The following is a 17,583-nucleotide window of genomic DNA, read 5'->3' as shown; positions in this document are numbered from 1 at the left end:
GTTATCGCGTTAATAAAAATCTAAATACAAAATGGGAAATTTTGTATGAAAAAAAAAATCTGCCTAATGATGATGTCACTGGTAGGCGGGTTTCTGAAGGTTTCTGTGTCTCTTATGAGACACAGACCGAGTAGAAAAGAATTGTACCATTTTATCATGAGTATTAGTGAGGACCAATTATATGAAGATGAAAATGGGTGAAGTCGTCCTTTAAGTGGTTCCGAAAATGCAGGCATTAATGTTCTTTGTCATTGACCGAGAGGCACGTATTCAACTCAAACTCACCTTTCCTCCACAGGTACTCCGCCACGAGCGCAGCGACGTGCACGTAGCACATGGCCGCCTGCCAAGAAAACAGACAGCCACAGGTCAGACAGGATCTGCATCTCTTGTCATTGAAAAGTAGTGTTCACTGTACATTTTTAACCACTTAAACTATATATACTTAGTTGACTGGGGTCCCCCAGTGCTCTATTCTTTGTCCGCTCCTTTTTCCCCGGAAAATAGCAAGCTCACAATGCGTTGTGTTGCAATGCATTTTGAGCTTGTAGATCTGCTATTTTTGCAGAGAATTTGCCTCAGTCATGCCAACATGAACACTGATGCCAGGGTTCATGTTGTTAAAATAAATGAAATCCAAATGAAGGCAATCAACTGACAAGTCCCATTTCTCTTAGGAACAAAGTCTAAATAGAAAACAACAAAGACTATAATTCCAGCCATTCTTGCTTGGCTGAAGATTATAGACTTTCATGTTTTCATTCTAGACTTTATTCCTAATACTACTCTACATGCACCACCCCTTCAATAGCATCCTGATGGCAAATAAAATTGAAATAACACTAGATTGTTTTGGATGGTGAAATCAAATATCCCATAATATCTTCAATGAAATCATGAAGAACCAATGCTGTAATTACTGCATAAACTCCTGTCTGTTTATCTGTTCTGTAAATAAAATAATTCAACTTGGTGAGAAAGATTAGTAGGATGCCCCAAAGGGATGTTTAACATTTTGTCATATCAGGAACAGGGAGACATAGAACAACAGATGCTGGTGTGGACAGGTGTTACACACCAAGGAGCGTTTAAATCCATGCATGTGAACAAAAAATCAATGGAGTTCATGCCCGCCACCCACCTCTGACAGGTCTCCGTTCTTGTTGTGGATGCGCGCCATGCTGTCCAGCCAGGTTTTGCGGAGCTCGGGGGTGCTGGTGTAGGACTTGGCCAGGCTGTACTGCAGGTCCACCAGCATCTCCGGGTCGTTCTCGTGCTCCTTCATCTGCTCCGTGGCCATCAGCACCGTCCGGATGCGCTTCATCAGGTCCTTCACGTCCGACGGGAACGCTGTGTGCTGCAGTTAGAGAGGTGAGAATAGCCGTGGTCATGTAATAATGACACCTCTGGTCATGTATCTTCCCTGTATAATTGGGGATATGTAAATTGCTGCAGCTATGCTAATGAGGATGTTTCTGACAATCAGGCATCTACTCTCATACTTTGATGTTCTTGTCGCTGTTGGCACAGTTGTTGATGATGGACAGAGACTGCTGGAAGCGTGTCCCTCCGATGCCGATGACATCGGCGATCAGCTGACTGACAGCAATCACCACCTGGATGGGGGACGGGGACACAGAGAATGAATGCTGTGCACTGATGTGCAAGACAGCATATACAGACATACCTTCAGACATAACTAATATAATAATAATATACAGTACATCAATTTCTCAATTATTCTTGCTCGTGAAAACAGAGGCCCATACATGCACACACCTGCAGGTGCGTGCGTACAAAGGACTTGCGTCCGGTGTAGTCAAAGTTGCTCTTCATGAGGAAGTAGAGGAGGTGTGCGGCGTCGCTGCGGATGGAACTCAGTTTGGAGTTGCAGCACTTGAGGATCTCGTAGCACAGCGAGGCACACATGTCCGCCCGGCCGTCAAAGAACGTACAGCCGAACTAGAGGATGGATCAGAGGTTTGAGGAATAGGAGCGTCTTGTTAACCACATGAACCCTCGCATCCCAATTCTGGGCATGTCACATGTCACCGATCACGTTGCGACAGGTTGTGAGCTTGTAGGTTGGCTATTTTTGCTATTTGATATGATTTGATTTCTTATTTTTTGTCAATTTATAAGCCAATAATTTGATGACCGGTGGAGTCTCCGGTTCATGGGACATGTCCCCTGATGGGATTCTGTGCCTCTTATATGTTGTATATTTTAGAGATGGATAATGTGTAAATATTTTAGAGATTGATCATGCGTAAAACTGTGTGTCCACAGGCTATCACCCTCACCTTGTAGATGAAGGTCCTGAGAGAGGTGAAGACCTGTTTGAGGGCAGCCTCTGACTGAGGGATCTGCAGGAAACACAGGTGAACCTGGAACACTTTCTTCATCAGGGGGTTGTGGCCCAGGTCTGAACTCAGCTGGGTCTGAGGTCACAGCAAGCACACACACACACACACACACACACACACACACACACACACACACACACACACACACACACACACACACACACACACACACACACACACACAAACGTGCAAGTTTAGAACACATTTTGATTTAAAAAAAAATACAGAATCAGGAGCAGAGCTGTACACCACAGCCACGAATGATACACAAATCACATTTAGTGTTGTTTCGTGATGCACAACTCCAGTCCTGTGGATGCAGACTGCTGTTAACGTTCTACTAGTAGTTAATTGCATTCACCTGTTGTCCCAGGTCTAAATAAGTCCCTGATTAAACTGCTAGAATGAAACAATTTTTTTTAGGTCCACAGGCCGAGAGATGGGGACCCCTGTTGGAGTGATTTAGGTCTGTTCTTCCTACCTTGAAGCCTGTGATGAAGGTGCTGAGTGTGTCCAGCACAGTCAGACAGACCTCTGTAGCCACGTTGGCCTCCAGCAGAGACTGACTGCTAACGTCCGCATCCGTGTGGGAATACACTGATCAGAAAACACAAACACAAGGACTGTGTCAATGATAACTGATAATATGATCAAGAGAGCTTGTGAAAACATCACTGCATTCAACTTCCTTTCCAATTTCTTTCTCTGGTCATCTGATTCAACACCCTTGGGAATTAATACAACTTATTTTATCATTAAGTAAGTAAGTAAGTAAGCCTTGTCGAGCCATGCAGGAGCCTATCTCCTGTTTCTGTGGCGTGAGGCGGCTTGATGTGGCTTGATGCGGCTTGATGTTTTTTTTGTGTGCGTTCTTCCAACTAGAACGGTCTTACTGTTGTTTAAGGTGTGAGTTCTTACCGTTGTTAAAGGTGTGCGCGTTCTCCAGCGTGCCGAGCTGCTGCAGACGTGCGTGCAGGATCCCCGCCCTGTTACGAGACACGGGCAGAGTCAGAGACTTCCTGTCTGCAACTGCGACCACAGGGCCCATCCCCTCCTGACTCCTGTTGGGCAAAGAAGAGCGGAGAACACCGTCATTGGCGAGTGTCCGTCAAACAACTGTTTACAAGACATGGTGGTTTAATGAACAAAAACTCAAAACAAATGAATGAATGAACCATTTTTTGGAACAACACAATGCTTAATTTACAAAATGATCATGTCCTTATTTAAAATTATTTACAAGGCAATACGGTGGATGGTTTGTGCCAAGATGAAGATCCCTATAGTGTAGAGTTTACTGTTACGTACTGGTGGATTAATGGAACGCAACACAAACAAGCCAAACATTGCATACAGCAGACCAGCGAGTGACTGGGAACACATATCTGTACAAGGCACTGCAACTCAACTCCAGTTTCTTTGCAACGTTGTGCGACGGCATCGCTGGCCTAGAATACCCGATCTATAAGCTCACGAAGCGTCGCATCTGTGATGTACGCGTTGTGAGCTTATAGATCGGCTATATTCTGGCTGCGACACCGGCGTACGACCAAGTATAAATCAGGCTTAAGGACTAACCGACGGCAGGCATGTGTGTACAGTACACTGGTAGAGCCCCGTGGTTTTTCCTTAGCTGTTGCAGGAAACTGTCTTGGCCATTTAGGAGGGAAAGGAAATGGCAGCATCATGCACAGCTCAAGTAAAAAAGAGACAGAGGGAGAGAGAGGCAGAGAGCTCTTACCCATGCAGGACGGGCCCCAGGGCCCAGCAGGTATTAACCACACAACAGCAGCGTTACAGCCAATAAAACACAAGAACAAGGGGTTAAAATAAATAAGAGGGGTTGAGTGTATGTGTGTGTGTGTGTGTGTGTGTGTGTGTGTGTGTGTGTGTGTGTGTGTGTGTGTGTGTGTGTGTGTGTGTGTGTGTGTGTGTGTGTGTGTGTGTGTGTGTGTGTGTGTGTGTGTCTGTGTGTGTGTGTGTGTGTGTGTGTGTGTGTGTGTAAATCTATGAGGACTGTGTGAGTGCGTGTCTTGTTTGTTGTCGTGTCGCTTTAGGTTGGCAACAGAATTAGTTTTTTGTTATCGACTGATGAACCAGCGGTTCAATAGGACGACTCTGACTTTCACCTCAGCAGGTCAAAGTTCACTGTACCTTGCGATGAATCTCTTCCCCATGTATCTGAACTGATGCAGACACACCCTGCAAGACAAAACGCATCACAAACGTTTTGGTTCATTGGTTGTGTACTGTATGCACGTTCATACGCATACAAGGAATTTGACATGGCTGTTCTCTAACTACAGTATGTTCACACAATACGTTACGTCATGAGATTATTGATCATTTCCATAACAACCAAAGACACTAGCGTGTTCAGATTAAACACAGGAGGAGGACACACTATTAGATCTACATTCTGAAAATAGCTCCTTCATACATCATTCTGCCAGGTTTGAATGCACATCTACTATTAGTCTGACCTCGACTGTAGATCGGGACACTTACTCCACTAATGTGAAGAAGTCCATTAATTCCGAGGGAGTCGCTTTGTTCCAGTACGTGAACAAGGCCTCTGGGGGACAAAGAAAGACATGATAATAACGTTAAGACTAAGTAACAGTTTCATCACCAAATTAATTTCATAAGCCATTGATGTCAAGCCTGCAAGGTCTCTTGAGCGGGGACAGTGGATAAGCAAATTATGAGACAAATTACAAAAGGAAATGGATAAGCTTCTCATCATCAGTGGTGGAAAAAGAACTCACAATTTTTACTTAAGTAAAAGTATCAATACTGCAATGTAGAAATGCTCTGTTACAAGTAAAAGTCCGGAATTCAAAATTGACTTGAGTAAAAGTACAAAAGTATTGGTATCAAAATGTACTTAAAGTACCAAAAGTAGAAAGTACTCATTATGCAGAATGTCCAATTTCACAAGTTGGAAATACCCAAATTGTACTTGAGTAAATGTACTTAGTTACTTTCGAACCACTGCTTCTTATTAATAGAAAAGACGGATGACGTCTTTGTACATAGAGTGAGACTGGCCATCCTACCCTCTGACATGCTCTTGAGGACGTGCAGAAAGCACATGAGCAGGTTCTTGATCTCATCGCGGTCCAGTTTGTCGCAGCGCAGCAGAGTACTGCCAAGAGCTGACGCACACTGGTTCTGATGAATGGAGAGAGCAGGGGGAGGGGGAGAGGGAGAGAGAGAGAGAAACTAGTTCAATCAATGCACGTCAGAGTCACAAAAACATGCATTTGAAAGATAAATTAAAATGCCACTGCAAAGACCAATCTTCAGATATATGAAATGTGAAGTATTTTTCTGTGGGCAGAAGAGGGATGACTGTAATGACATCAGTGCAGGGTTTGAAGAAACAGGATTTGTCATTTTAACCTCCGTCACATTCAGAAAGTACTTAAGAGAGCACGGCACACATTCCCTGACATGGGACACTCTGGAGAAGAGACTGTTGGGACCAAGTGTGTATTGTAAAGAGATCTGCAAACTACAGTATGCATGACAGAAAGAAACATAACTTAAGATCAAAACAAAAATAAAAAAATAAAAACTGTCTAGACAAAGCAGTCATAGTAAATCAATCATTCAACGTTTCAACACATTTTCCAATGTGGCCTATAAGTTACTGCAGGGCAGGCTGAAACCAGCAACTACAAGATTTGTTGTTGTTGTTTCACCAAGTCCCGTGATAAAGTAGTTAAAATACCGCTGTCAGTACATGTCATCGTCTATTCACAGTGTTATCCATTTATCTTACACAAATACAGACAATTTTCCTGTTAATGGCTCAATTTTTCTCGTGTACCGGATGATCTCTGCAAGATGATTTTCATACCGTTCTGAAATGAATGGAATCCAATGGCTTCCTGGAAAAGCAATCAAACCACGCGGTATGTTTTGGAAAATGTTTGCCGGCAATGTCAAGCATACTGTTAGTCATAGTCAGTGGACTAAACCAGTGGTTTTCAACCCTTTCCATATCATGGTCCATTATTTATTTGGCATTTGAGCCACGGACCACCATTTGATGAGATTGAGCCTCTCAGATCCAAGACTACCAATATTTCGTTATCGTTTGATACGATTTTGTCCACAATTCCATGCTATATTAATGTGGTACTAGAGATAACAGGCCAATGTTGATCAAAATAACATTTATTTAATCAAGTGATACAGATTACCAGACTGGTAAGGTACTTTAAATGTACGGTAACTGTAATTAACACTGTCAACAGTAGTTTGCTGAACTCTTTACAATTCCCAACAACAAGGTGTGGTGGTGGGGGGGGGGGGGTTCAAACTGAATACTTGGATGGGGACATCTTCCAGGTTATTTGCCTCCGCCCCTAGGGGCTTCTTGGCAGTGGCTGCCTCCTCTATGGTGGTCTCACTGTCACTCTCCAGGTGCAGGGCGGGCAGTGGGTGGGAGGAGAGGAGAGAGAAGTCCATGGTGAAGCGCTTGGCAGCACGGCGGCCCAGACGCAGAGAACGCCCCGGAGGCTCCACGGGGAGAATGGGCACATTGACAGAGTGCCTCCTGGCAAACCTCTCCCTCTGCTGCAGTCGGGACGGTTCAAGACCAAGGAGGGTTAAGGGGGACACCAGGAGCGATGAGGAGGGAGTCAGAGGAAGGGTTGGACACCCAGGGGTGCAGTAAATGACAAGATGTCACAGGATAGAAGCTGGTATGGTAAGTGTGCATCCAGCGTAGCGATAGTTCAGGTAGGCACGGAAGGCATTGCTAGCTCACTCTCCCCGGACCCCCCCCATTCATTCGCTAACAAGTTAATTAATTCATACACCCACAAGTCAGTCTGTCTCTCTCCACGTTCAATCTTACTTCATTCTCATTCTCTACAAGCTAACTCACACACGCCCTCATTCCCTCACTGCAACTCAGGCGGTCCTTTTAAGCAGTCCAATATTCACTGTTCGTACAGCTGTCAGCGTTCAAATTCCCTCCACCTCCCCGGCCTCCTCCCTGTGGCATTTAGTTCTTATGTTTATGGATGATTCTGTGATGGTACTGTGATTCTATGGATTGTACGATGATGTGGTATCTTAACTCATGCAATTGAAAGGTTCAATGTTATGTTCATGTAATAACCGTATCTTATGCTCTGCTCCGGGGGTTTGTGATCTCAGATTCTGTGTCATGCTTGCGCAGGTAATCTGTAGTATCACAGGAGCAGAGTCACACCGCCAAACTAAATGCAATATCATTGCAATAAATGGTAAATGGTTAATCCTGAGCTGAAGTGTCTAACTGAAATTGGAAATATGTACCCAACTTGATTCACCTGCACAAACACTGTACATAGAACACCTTTTGTCAAGATACCAGAGAGTCAGAACATAATACAACAATCAATTCATCTTATTTCGTAATTTTTCATATTTTCTTTGTAGTGAAGTGGCAGGGAGGTGTGGAGTTTAGCCGTTTAGTTCTGTTTAGTTTGTTTGCTTTTGTGTGTCATTCTTTTGTAAATATTCTAATGCAAACAACAGATCACAAACAAAAAATAAGGGAACTCCATCCATATCTCCGGCAGGGTTACTGTCACAACACTTCCCTCTGAGCTACTGTATGTAGACATGAACAAAGTCACTCATCCATTAATTTATCCTTGCACGCACGCACGCGCACACACACACACACACACACACACACACACACACACACACACACACACACACACCCCCACACACACACACACACACACACACACACACACACACACACACACACACACACACACACACACACACACACACACACACACACACACACACACACACACACACACACACACACACGCGCGCACACACACACACAGATTGACATTTTAGATAGACTGAGGTGTTTGTGTCCATCTACCTTCTCCAGGGAGTTGGTCTTGTCACTGCTCTTGTCCAGCAGGCTGTTTCCAGAGTCGGTGGAGATCAGGGAACCTCTGGAGTCAGCATGGTGGACAGCACTCATGTTGGGGGTGGATGTGTGAGGGGAGGCTGTGGCAACAGATATAACACAAACAAAATATCAAAAATAGCAGATCTACAAGTTCACTGTGAGCTTGTAGATCGGCTATTTTTGAATAGCCAAAGTATAAAATAGGGTTAAAGAGGTTAAAATGATTGTGATGCTACATTAACTAATTTTGCTGGGGACCCCCTGGTACCCCCCCTCCACTTTGTAAATCACTGACCTAAATACAGGAGTCATCCAGATGAAAACGATGTGCAAGAATGCGCAGGCGCATTTTTAACCCTTGCTATGCATTACCCATACAAATAAAATCTTTTTACATTTCCACAACAAGAGTACCTTGGTCACTGTCTTTTCACCTAAGCCTTATCAGGCCTGAATTTTACTCATCTTGCAAAAAGACTCCTCTAGATACGCTCCTTTTTTGTATTAGTTTACTTACACACTGTAGGGTTCCTTACACAGTACTCTCACATTCTTAGTGAAAGGTCTTAAAGGAAGAAGCGTGTGTTTTACCTGTTCCAGAGATGACCCCAAACACGTCCTTATGGAGAGCGTTTTCAACACAGCTTGGCTTCTGAGGAGTTGACATGGAGTTAGGCAGCAGAGAGTCTTCTCTAGAGTTCTAGTAACACAAAGCAAACATATAAATATAAGGCGAACCCCACATCCAACAGAAACACCAGGCTGGATGCTATTCAGCATTCAGCCACTAGATGTCAGCCTTACTCTGTTGTTGCTGATGAGGGCGGCTGACTCCTTAACGTTGAGTCTGTAGACGTTGTCCAGAAGCAGTCCAAACAGAGGGAGGTAGAGAGTGGCGAGTCTGGCCTGCTGGTTCTGCAGTGACAAACACACTTTACTCCAACCAGTGACAATTACTGAACGGGCTCATTGTACTTTTTCTACTGTACAGCAGAACTGTATGCTCAACATGTCGAGCAGAGGTTGATTGAGGTCACCAAGTTCCCAAAGAGAGAACGTCTACTGGATGTCCTCAAGACCAGTGGTTCTCAACCTTTTCAGGCCGTGACCCCCCTAAATAATCATATTTGAACTGGGGACTCCCAAAATAATCATATTTGAACTGGGGACCCATTAAAATAATCATATTTGAACTGGGGACCCCTCAAAATAATCATATTTAAACTGGTGACCCCCCCCAAATAATCATATTCAAACTGGGGACCCCCCAAAATAATCATATTTGAACTGGGGACCTCCCACCCCGATAAGCACTTGGAATTGTAGGAGTTGAGGCATTACATTTTGTTTGACTCGGTTCCAAAGAAAACATTTAAAAGTCCATAAAGTGTCCCTTCACTGTCATCTGGGGACCCCCCAAAATCATGTGGAGACCTCCCAGGGGGTCCCGACCCACAGGTTGAGAACCACTGCTCAAGACCACTGGAACTGAGGCTACTATGACATGCCCAGAATAGGGTCACTAGGGTTCAAGTGTATGTAGAGGGGGTGAAGGGTCGACCCACCTTGGCGGCGTAGCGATCATCAAACGTGTGTTTGATCATCAGACTCTTCAGCACCTGGGTGGCAATCTGACGGATGTCCCGGAACTCCTGCAGAGCCCCGCCCACCTCTCTCAGCAGCAGCCCAACCAGGAAGTGGTTGCGACAGAAGTCGTCCGTCAGAGAGTAGTCCAGCTGAAGGTCTGCAGTAGGGATGCGACAGTTAATTGAACTAATAACAGATCTATAAGCTCACAATTTGGCTATTATTATATTGTATATAAGTGCGACATCTCCCCAGGCCAAGTGGGGATTCAATCTGGAATGAGCGGTAGATGTCCGGGTTCGAATCATGGGTAGGACATCAAACAGCTTCATAAGGATCCCTGGTTAATAAGCCTTATATGCCTTAATACATTATAATTGCCCTCTATAACAAACACAAAATATTGAAAACACCATCAATATTTAATTTATTTTAGAAATAGTTCATCTTTTACTCAAGTAGGAAACACCGTCGCAAGTTGATGATGTCATGTGTGGTCCAGCCCAATGGAATGTATGGAATGCATGTGCTAATAAAAACATATTTAAATATAATATTGTTTTGATAATCATATTAACCATAGGAATGATTAAGTTGCTTTTCAGTTAGCACATGCATTCCATAGGACTATTTCTAAAATAAATCATATTTAAGGTGTTTTTAATTTTATTCATAGACGGCAATTATATGTATTAAAGCATATGAGGCTTATTACCCAGGGATCCTACTTTGGAAGATATCATGTATTAAATATAATGCTGTGATGAAAGTCTATCTCAAAATACATGAGCCTGTGGCTATAAATAAAAAATATTGCTTCTGACATGTTTTGCTTTGTGTCTTTTGAAGTGCTGCCACTAGCATGCTTGCTCTCTATGGATTTTTTCCAGGTAGCTGAAAGAGACACATAATAGTTTACCTTGGAATCTCTGTATTCTGCCTTTCCCAAAGGGCATGGGTAGGTTGAGAGGGACGTAGTGCTCGTGGTTGCACACCACGCGTAGGAACTCAAACTTAAACTCATACAGCGTCTGTTGGGAAGACAGAACGAAAAAGAAAGTAGATAATGATGTAACGCTTTGGTGGACGCTTACATCTAACAATACCATAGTTGAACGTCAATTGCAGCATCCTCTCTAATGTAGCAGCATAGGGAAATAGAACTGATACCCAACTCAAGTGCCATGTTCTGCTCAAGGAATTCGAACCCCCAACCCTTACAGGGAATTAGTGCCATGCTCAACCTGTTGAGCTCCATATGACTACAACTTAAAGAAATGTTGACACTTTTGTAGATAGAAAGGACCAGATGTAGAAGCATGTTAACCTTGGGGTCTCCGGGTATGAAGCAGTTCATGTAGTTGTTGATCTGTTTGAACACAAAGCCTCGGTCCATGAGGGTAAAACAGCGCTGTGTGAACACATACAACAAGTATCAGAACCATACTAGGGATGAATTAACGTTCATTTGAATGAATTCTAAAAGATGAAAATGGCAATGTTAATGAATGAGTATCTACACTGACCGTATGGGTGTGTTCATATCACAGTGCTCTGAAATCAGCGAATCAGTTAACTAACTAACTCCCATGTACTGTATATGAGTGAATTTGCAACCATTAATGTTTTCTGATGGACACAAAGACAAAATGTATACAGATAGTTATCAGGATAGCTGAGTGTAAATGTGTCCACCGCTGTGCTTCCAGACTTCAAACAAAAAAAAACACATGGTGGTGCCTTGCAGGCAAGAATGCGACGGAAGCAAACCTTGATGAAAACTGCCAGACTGTGGTTGGCGTTGCGAGCCGCGTCCAGGTTGTCCTTATACTTCTGTGTGATGTGTGGCATCAGCATGTTAACCAAGGTCTCCACCGCATGGTAGAACGACACAGAGAAACGCTGGTTCCTGGATAGCTGCAGGGAAAAGAGAGGAAAGAATTAATGCTGGAGGAGAGGAGAGGAGAGGAGAGGAGAGGAGAGGAGAGGAGAGGAGAGGAGAGGAGAGGAGAGGAGAGGAGAGGAGAGGAGAGGAGAGTCAAATCAAGCCCTACCTTGACCTTTCCACTCTCAATCAGGTGCTGAGCCATGGACTTCATCAGAGCTTCAAAGAAATACCACGAGTACTGCAACACAAGCACACAACCACACAGTTACCCCAACAATGGTCTTAAATGACACATTCATTATTCAGTATAATAAAAAAACAGCTACAGCTATAACCCATTCAATACGGGCACGCATCTGTGTCATTTTAGATTTTAGCTACCATTATTTTATACTTTGGCTATTAAAAAATAGCAGATATACAAGCTCATAGTGTGGCACCGAGTGTCGCGCTATGATGAGCTTGTAGATCTGCTTTTTATTTTTTATTGTGAAATTTTGTGCAAATCTTTTAACATTTGAAACTCAAATCTTTGCTTCTGGGGGTCCCTGGAACTATATATTTTGAGATGGGGGTCGGCGGCCAAATACATATCATTTTGGGGGTCCTTGACATGAAAAAGTTTGAGCCCCACTGATATAGCAACATACGTTTGTCAGAAACCATTAGGATTTAGAAGACACGCGTTCCCGGATTGAACGGGTTAATCTAGAACTCGACGTTACCTTCAGAAGCTTGTTGCTAGTGAGGAAGTCTGTGGATGGTTTGAGTATAGCTGTCATCGCTTTAGCCAGCTCCTCATGAACTGTCTTAACAACACTGGTGGAAGAGTAGGGCTCTGGCTTGAAGACAAACTGTGAGCAGAGAAAACCATATATACAGTGGGTACACAAATATGAAAACTATGCACTCTCTCCCACACACAAACCTATATTTAGCATTCAGTGATGACACAAGCATTTTCCTTCCATATAAATGTTTCCTTTGTGGTAAATGTATTGATGTTTGTTCATATGTTTGTGTATCATCGGACTAAAATAAAGATGTCACACCTTGACATAGGATCTCAGATAGTGTTCCAGTCCTTCTTCATGGCACTGTGCTACAACATGAACCATCACCCTGAATAGAGAGAGAGAGACATTTTTGATACATGATATGTTTGTTCAATGGTAAAACTTCAGATAATTTTTTAAATAATAACAAATACATAATTATGAAACAGTATTTATGAAACATGAAACAAGAAGAGAAACTACACAGTAAAATGTGTATTCAAAAACGTTACTAGAAATCACGCTAATTAAGTGACTAGAAGGACATTTTTGCCACTAGTCTGAACTCTGGACACACCTTCCTAGCTAAATCAACAGCAGTGGCTCAGGAGATAGAGCTGCCGTCTTAGTTGGAACTGTAAAGTTGTCGGTTCGATGCCTTACTCCTCCTGCCTGCGTGTCAAAATGTCCTTGAGCAGGACACCAAACCCCTAACTGCTCCTGATGAGCAGGTTGGGACCTTGCATTGGTTTGCTCTACCGTCGGGCGTGTGAATGGGTGAACATAATGCACATTGTAAACACCTTTGAAGAAAGGCGCTGCTGCAGTATATGAATGCAGCGTTTACCATTTCACTCAAGATTTGACAGTGTATTCACTAGAAAGCGACACGGAAGACGAGGAATTTCAGTATTCACCAGGACAAGAAAGCAACCAGTGAGGCGATGAAGAAAGCCACACAGTCATATTCTACGGCAATAAAACCTCATTAAAAGCTGTCCTACAGAGCTTCAAAGCCTTGCCCGTGTGCAGAATGGAGACACAAAGCACACACATGGTGTGTGTTAGCGTTAGGTGAGAATGTCTACTGTGTCGTTTGAAGCGTGGCAGGTTAACGAGATGTGAGGAGGGACTATAAGATGGCTTTCAAGTGAGAACAGGATAAAAGGCGTATTCTGACAAGATTTCTCGGCACATCAATAGCAAACCAAATGTGGAATCCTCAGTACTGACTGCAGCAGCAGCAGACTGCAACAAAAACATAGTGTTGTACAATAACGTAGCTTCACGCTATTGACCAGGTATGTATGTCACAGTTGTGTGGGATAAGCACGAGTGATGTACGTGTGTGTGTGTGTGTGTGTGTGTGTGTGTGTGTGTGTGTGTGTGTGTGTGTGTGTGTGTGTGTGTGTGTGTTGCATTTCTGTATTAGAAATCTGCATGTGTGTGCGTGTGCACATCTGCATGCATGCACAAGAGAGCATGCATTACAGTATGAGTGTTTGTGAGTGTATGACTTTGTACAGAATGTGCAAGTGTGGGATCATGCATGTGTCATGCGTGCATTTGGCGTGCATGTGTGTGCGTAACTGCGTATGTGTGTGTGTGTGTGTGTGTGTGTGTGTGTGTGTGTGTCTGTGTGTGGGTGTATTTGGCGTGCCTGGTGACGTTGACAGCCACGTCCTCATTCGTGGCTCTGGTCAGCACACGGAACAGTTGGTTGAGGATGGTGGGCAGGAAGTTGACCATCACATGACCCTCCATGGCATGCAGGCTCTGGACAGAGAAGAGTGAAGACAGGAGGACAGGAAAGAGAGAAAGAAAGACAGACAGAAAGGTGTCATATTTGCCTCACTGACATCGAAATGGAGACAGATGCATTGACGGCACATGAACAGAACAGCTGTATGTGTACAGCTACATGCTGTACACATGTGACATAACACGGTACCTTCAGGTATTTTACCAGCTCTCCCTCAGAAGCCTGCTCTGAACTCTCCATACTCTGACAGTGATGGAAAAAGTTATGTAGGTGCTGATCCTGAAAGACACAGAACACAGTGATAGAAGGATGAGAAACGTGCGTGTTTGTTTGTGTGTGTGTGTGTGTGTGTGTGTGTGTGTGTGTGTGTGTGTGTGTGTGTGTGTGTGTGTGTGTGTGTGTGTGTGTGTGTGTGTGTGTGTGTGCTAGGGGTGTGCCGATATATCGTCCCGCAATATATCGCGATATGTTTTCGTGAAGATATGTATCGTTTTGATTTTTTTTTTTATAATAATAATTTCCCAATAATAATAATGCAAAAACAGAAGTATTTGTTTGCATTTCCCCCCCTCCCCTCCATATATTTTCATAAGCTTTTTTTCCCCCCCATATATTTTCATAATAAAAAAAAGTGCCATATATCATATCATATATCGTATTGTATCAATATCGTATCGATGTCGTGAGCCCGATATCGTATCGTATCGTTTCGTGAAATTAGTGTATCGGCACACCCCTAGTGTGTGCGTGTGTGTGTGTGTACATGTGCGTGCCTGTGTGTGTTATAGTAGTGTTCTGTTTATTAGAATATTGCGTGGTTTGGTCTATATGCCAAACATAACGACGCACATGTAAACACAAGAGACCAGTCAGAAATGTAATGCCCTGGTGTGCACTGGTGTTGCGCACCGGAAATAAGCGCTCTGGACATAATATCCAAAGCGCTCCTCCGCTCAAAAACATTGTGTGGACACAACCCCTGAATCAGGCATAAGGGAGTGTGGGTGTTTTTGTGTGGTTAGATATTTCCAATTTTCAATACTTTTACTTCTACTCCACTACATCTCAGGGGCAAATGTTGTATTTGTACTCCATTACAATATTTGAAATTATTTTGATTATTATTACAAAACATACATTAACCACTTCAGTGCTACAGTATACTGTATATTCTTCGGCTATTTGAAAATAGCCGATCTACAAACTCACAATGCGCCGTGATGCGATGCGTTGTGAGCTTGTAGATTTGCAAGATTGTTAAACATTTTGAAAACGTGTGAAATGGGACATTCTACTTTTGGTACTTTAATTACATTTTGATGCCAATACAGTGCTTTTACTCAAGTACATTTTGAAAACTGGACTTTTACTTGAAATACTATCTACATTTCTGTATTGATACCACTTCCACCACTATTTACAATTGACAATTTAGGCATTTAGCAGACGCTCTTTATCCAGATACGACTTACAGTAAGCAAGGTAAACACATACTGTACATCAATTGTTTAGCGACAGTGTAGTGCCTCAGTCATCTAAGATCATAGGTTAACCAACAACCTAGCATCAGTCTAAACAGTATAATATCACACAAATAAATAATCTGTACATTTAAACTATACACACTATAGGATGCCAGGTCAACAAATGAATCTGTCTAACTAACATGATGTCTGAATTTTTAACCTTTGCATAAAGTAAGACTGCATGGTCGTCAAGGCTAGGTCAAGTGCCAGCCAGACAGACAGGCAGACAGACAGACAGACAGACAGACAGACAGACAGACAGACAGACAGACAGACAGACAGACAGACAGACAGACAGACAGACAGACAGACAGACAGACAGACAGACAGACAGACAGACAGACAGACAGACAGACAGACAGACAGACAGACAGACAAAAGAAAGCCAAATACCTGAGTATAGACTGTGGACACAAGGTGAGTGGAGACTTTAAACAGGGGCTTCCCTCCGTCTACCCACTTGACCTCCGGGCCCGAGTGCTGAAATGACAAATGAGCAGAAAATGTATAATCAATTATCACACTACATATTTAATAGAAAAATACACTGTTGTCGCACAATAATTGTCGCTGTTGGGCGGAAACCGTGTTGTCCAAAACCTTACTTGTCAGGAAAAGTAGATCTACAAGCTTGTACTTGTACAAACTACTTTTGTGCGACACTATCATACAACAAAGAATAAAAGTGGGCATTTATTTGTGAAATAAACATAAAAAGGTGAAATATGAACATACAAGGTTTCTGTCTAACAGTGACCATATGCTACTACCCTGCACTTTCAACATACAGTAATAATTCATATTAATTTCTGCCAACAGTGAGCCCTCTTTGGTCTCACCTTCACAAGGCCATCATGGTTGCTGAGGTATCCAGGGGGCAGGTTGGAGGCCACGGACATCTGCTGTTCATTCATGATGACCCGACCGTCTTTCAGCAGAGGGAGCCATGCTGATCCAACTGTGGGCAGAAATTTAGACCTCACAATGTACTATAGAATGATGAACAACGCCTTCAGAGAAACTGACTTAGATGTAAGAGGGACAGTCGAGAGTGTGTATGTATGTGTGTGTGTGTGTGTGTGTGTGTGTGTGTGTGTGTGTGTGTGTGTGTGTGTGTGTGTGTGTGTGTGTGTGTGTGTGTGTGTGTATGTGTGTGTGCGCTTGCGTGCGTGTGAGGGGGGTCAATCAAAGCAATTATCACATGGCAACCTCCCATCACAGACATTTCACTGAAGAAGGCCAACAAGCAGTGTTTCGGGTGAATTTATAACAGAAAAGAAAAGAGCGTAGTCAATATTCCTGAATAAGTGTTGAAACCAATGATGGAGATTCACATCCCACAGCACAGAACGCCCACAGTGGTTACTAAAGGCTAATTTATACTTTGTGGACTGACCGTGTCATACAACAGAAATCGCATACCACAGGAAGTGTTGATAACCCCAAACAGTAGCTAATATTAGCTTACTAACTAACCTTTGGATAACCTCTGGTTTGTTATAGCGCCAGTGAGAGCCGGGCCAGGAAAGGCAGACAGAGAGCAGGGGAGTGTCAAACAGCAAACAGTCGGGCCGGCCGGAAGTCGAACCAGGGACACGCTTGATGAAAGCATTTTGTGTCTATGTGGTATCAGTGGTGGAAGAAGTACCCACATTTGTTAATTAAGTTGAATACCATTTTTCTTTTTCTTTTTAATTCTCTCTCTCTCTGGCTTTCCTGTCTTTATTGACAGAGAGG

The 17,583-nt window shown here is 43.3% G+C and overlaps 1 protein-coding gene across 7 annotated transcripts in view; it reads right to left on the bottom strand.

Moving 5' to 3' along the window:
* LOC308080886 (dedicator of cytokinesis protein 9-like) overlaps window positions 1–17,583 on the bottom strand; it is a 103,291-nt gene that overhangs the window by 13,833 nt on the left and 71,875 nt on the right. For 6 of the 7 annotated variants that reach the window (XR_013932759.1, XM_080422946.1, XM_080422948.1 and 3 more), the window contains exons 20-43: window positions 16,686–16,804; window positions 16,240–16,326; window positions 14,510–14,599; window positions 14,219–14,334; window positions 12,835–12,904; window positions 12,508–12,636; window positions 11,949–12,020; window positions 11,665–11,811; window positions 11,222–11,305; window positions 10,814–10,925; window positions 9,873–10,051; window positions 9,112–9,222; window positions 8,899–9,007; window positions 8,275–8,405; window positions 5,426–5,540; window positions 4,875–4,941; window positions 4,521–4,568; window positions 3,285–3,427; window positions 2,848–2,963; window positions 2,304–2,441; window positions 1,780–1,962; window positions 1,503–1,616; window positions 1,142–1,357; window positions 286–343 (exon numbers count right to left, since the gene is read on the bottom strand). Coding sequence is in view for 6 of the 7 variants with exons in the window: in XM_080422946.1 (XP_080279072.1) it covers window positions 286–343; window positions 1,142–1,357; window positions 1,503–1,616; window positions 1,780–1,962; window positions 2,304–2,441; window positions 2,848–2,963; window positions 3,285–3,427; window positions 4,521–4,568; window positions 4,875–4,941; window positions 5,426–5,540; window positions 8,275–8,405; window positions 8,899–9,007; window positions 9,112–9,222; window positions 9,873–10,051; window positions 10,814–10,925; window positions 11,222–11,305; window positions 11,665–11,811; window positions 11,949–12,020; window positions 12,508–12,636; window positions 12,835–12,904; window positions 14,219–14,334; window positions 14,510–14,599; window positions 16,240–16,326; window positions 16,686–16,804 (2,754 nt within the window). In the remaining variant the exon portion in view is untranslated. Of the gene's footprint in view, window positions 1–285; window positions 344–1,141; window positions 1,358–1,502; window positions 1,617–1,779; window positions 1,963–2,303; window positions 2,442–2,847; window positions 2,964–3,284; window positions 3,428–4,495; window positions 4,569–4,874; window positions 4,942–5,425; window positions 5,541–8,274; window positions 8,406–8,898; window positions 9,008–9,111; window positions 9,223–9,872; window positions 10,052–10,813; window positions 10,926–11,221; window positions 11,306–11,664; window positions 11,812–11,948; window positions 12,021–12,507; window positions 12,637–12,834; window positions 12,905–14,218; window positions 14,335–14,509; window positions 14,600–16,239; window positions 16,327–16,685; window positions 16,805–17,583 lie in introns of those variants that run through there. The other variant, XM_080422951.1, reaches the window with a different exon arrangement.

This window comes from Gymnoscopelus braueri, assembly GCF_963280865.1.
Source record: "Gymnoscopelus braueri genome assembly, chromosome: 24".
In the NCBI taxonomy this organism is placed as follows: domain Eukaryota; kingdom Metazoa; phylum Chordata; class Actinopteri; order Myctophiformes; family Myctophidae; genus Gymnoscopelus; species Gymnoscopelus braueri.
Note: the sequence above shows the minus strand (reverse complement) of the source record. Positions and strands in the feature narration are given on the sequence as shown.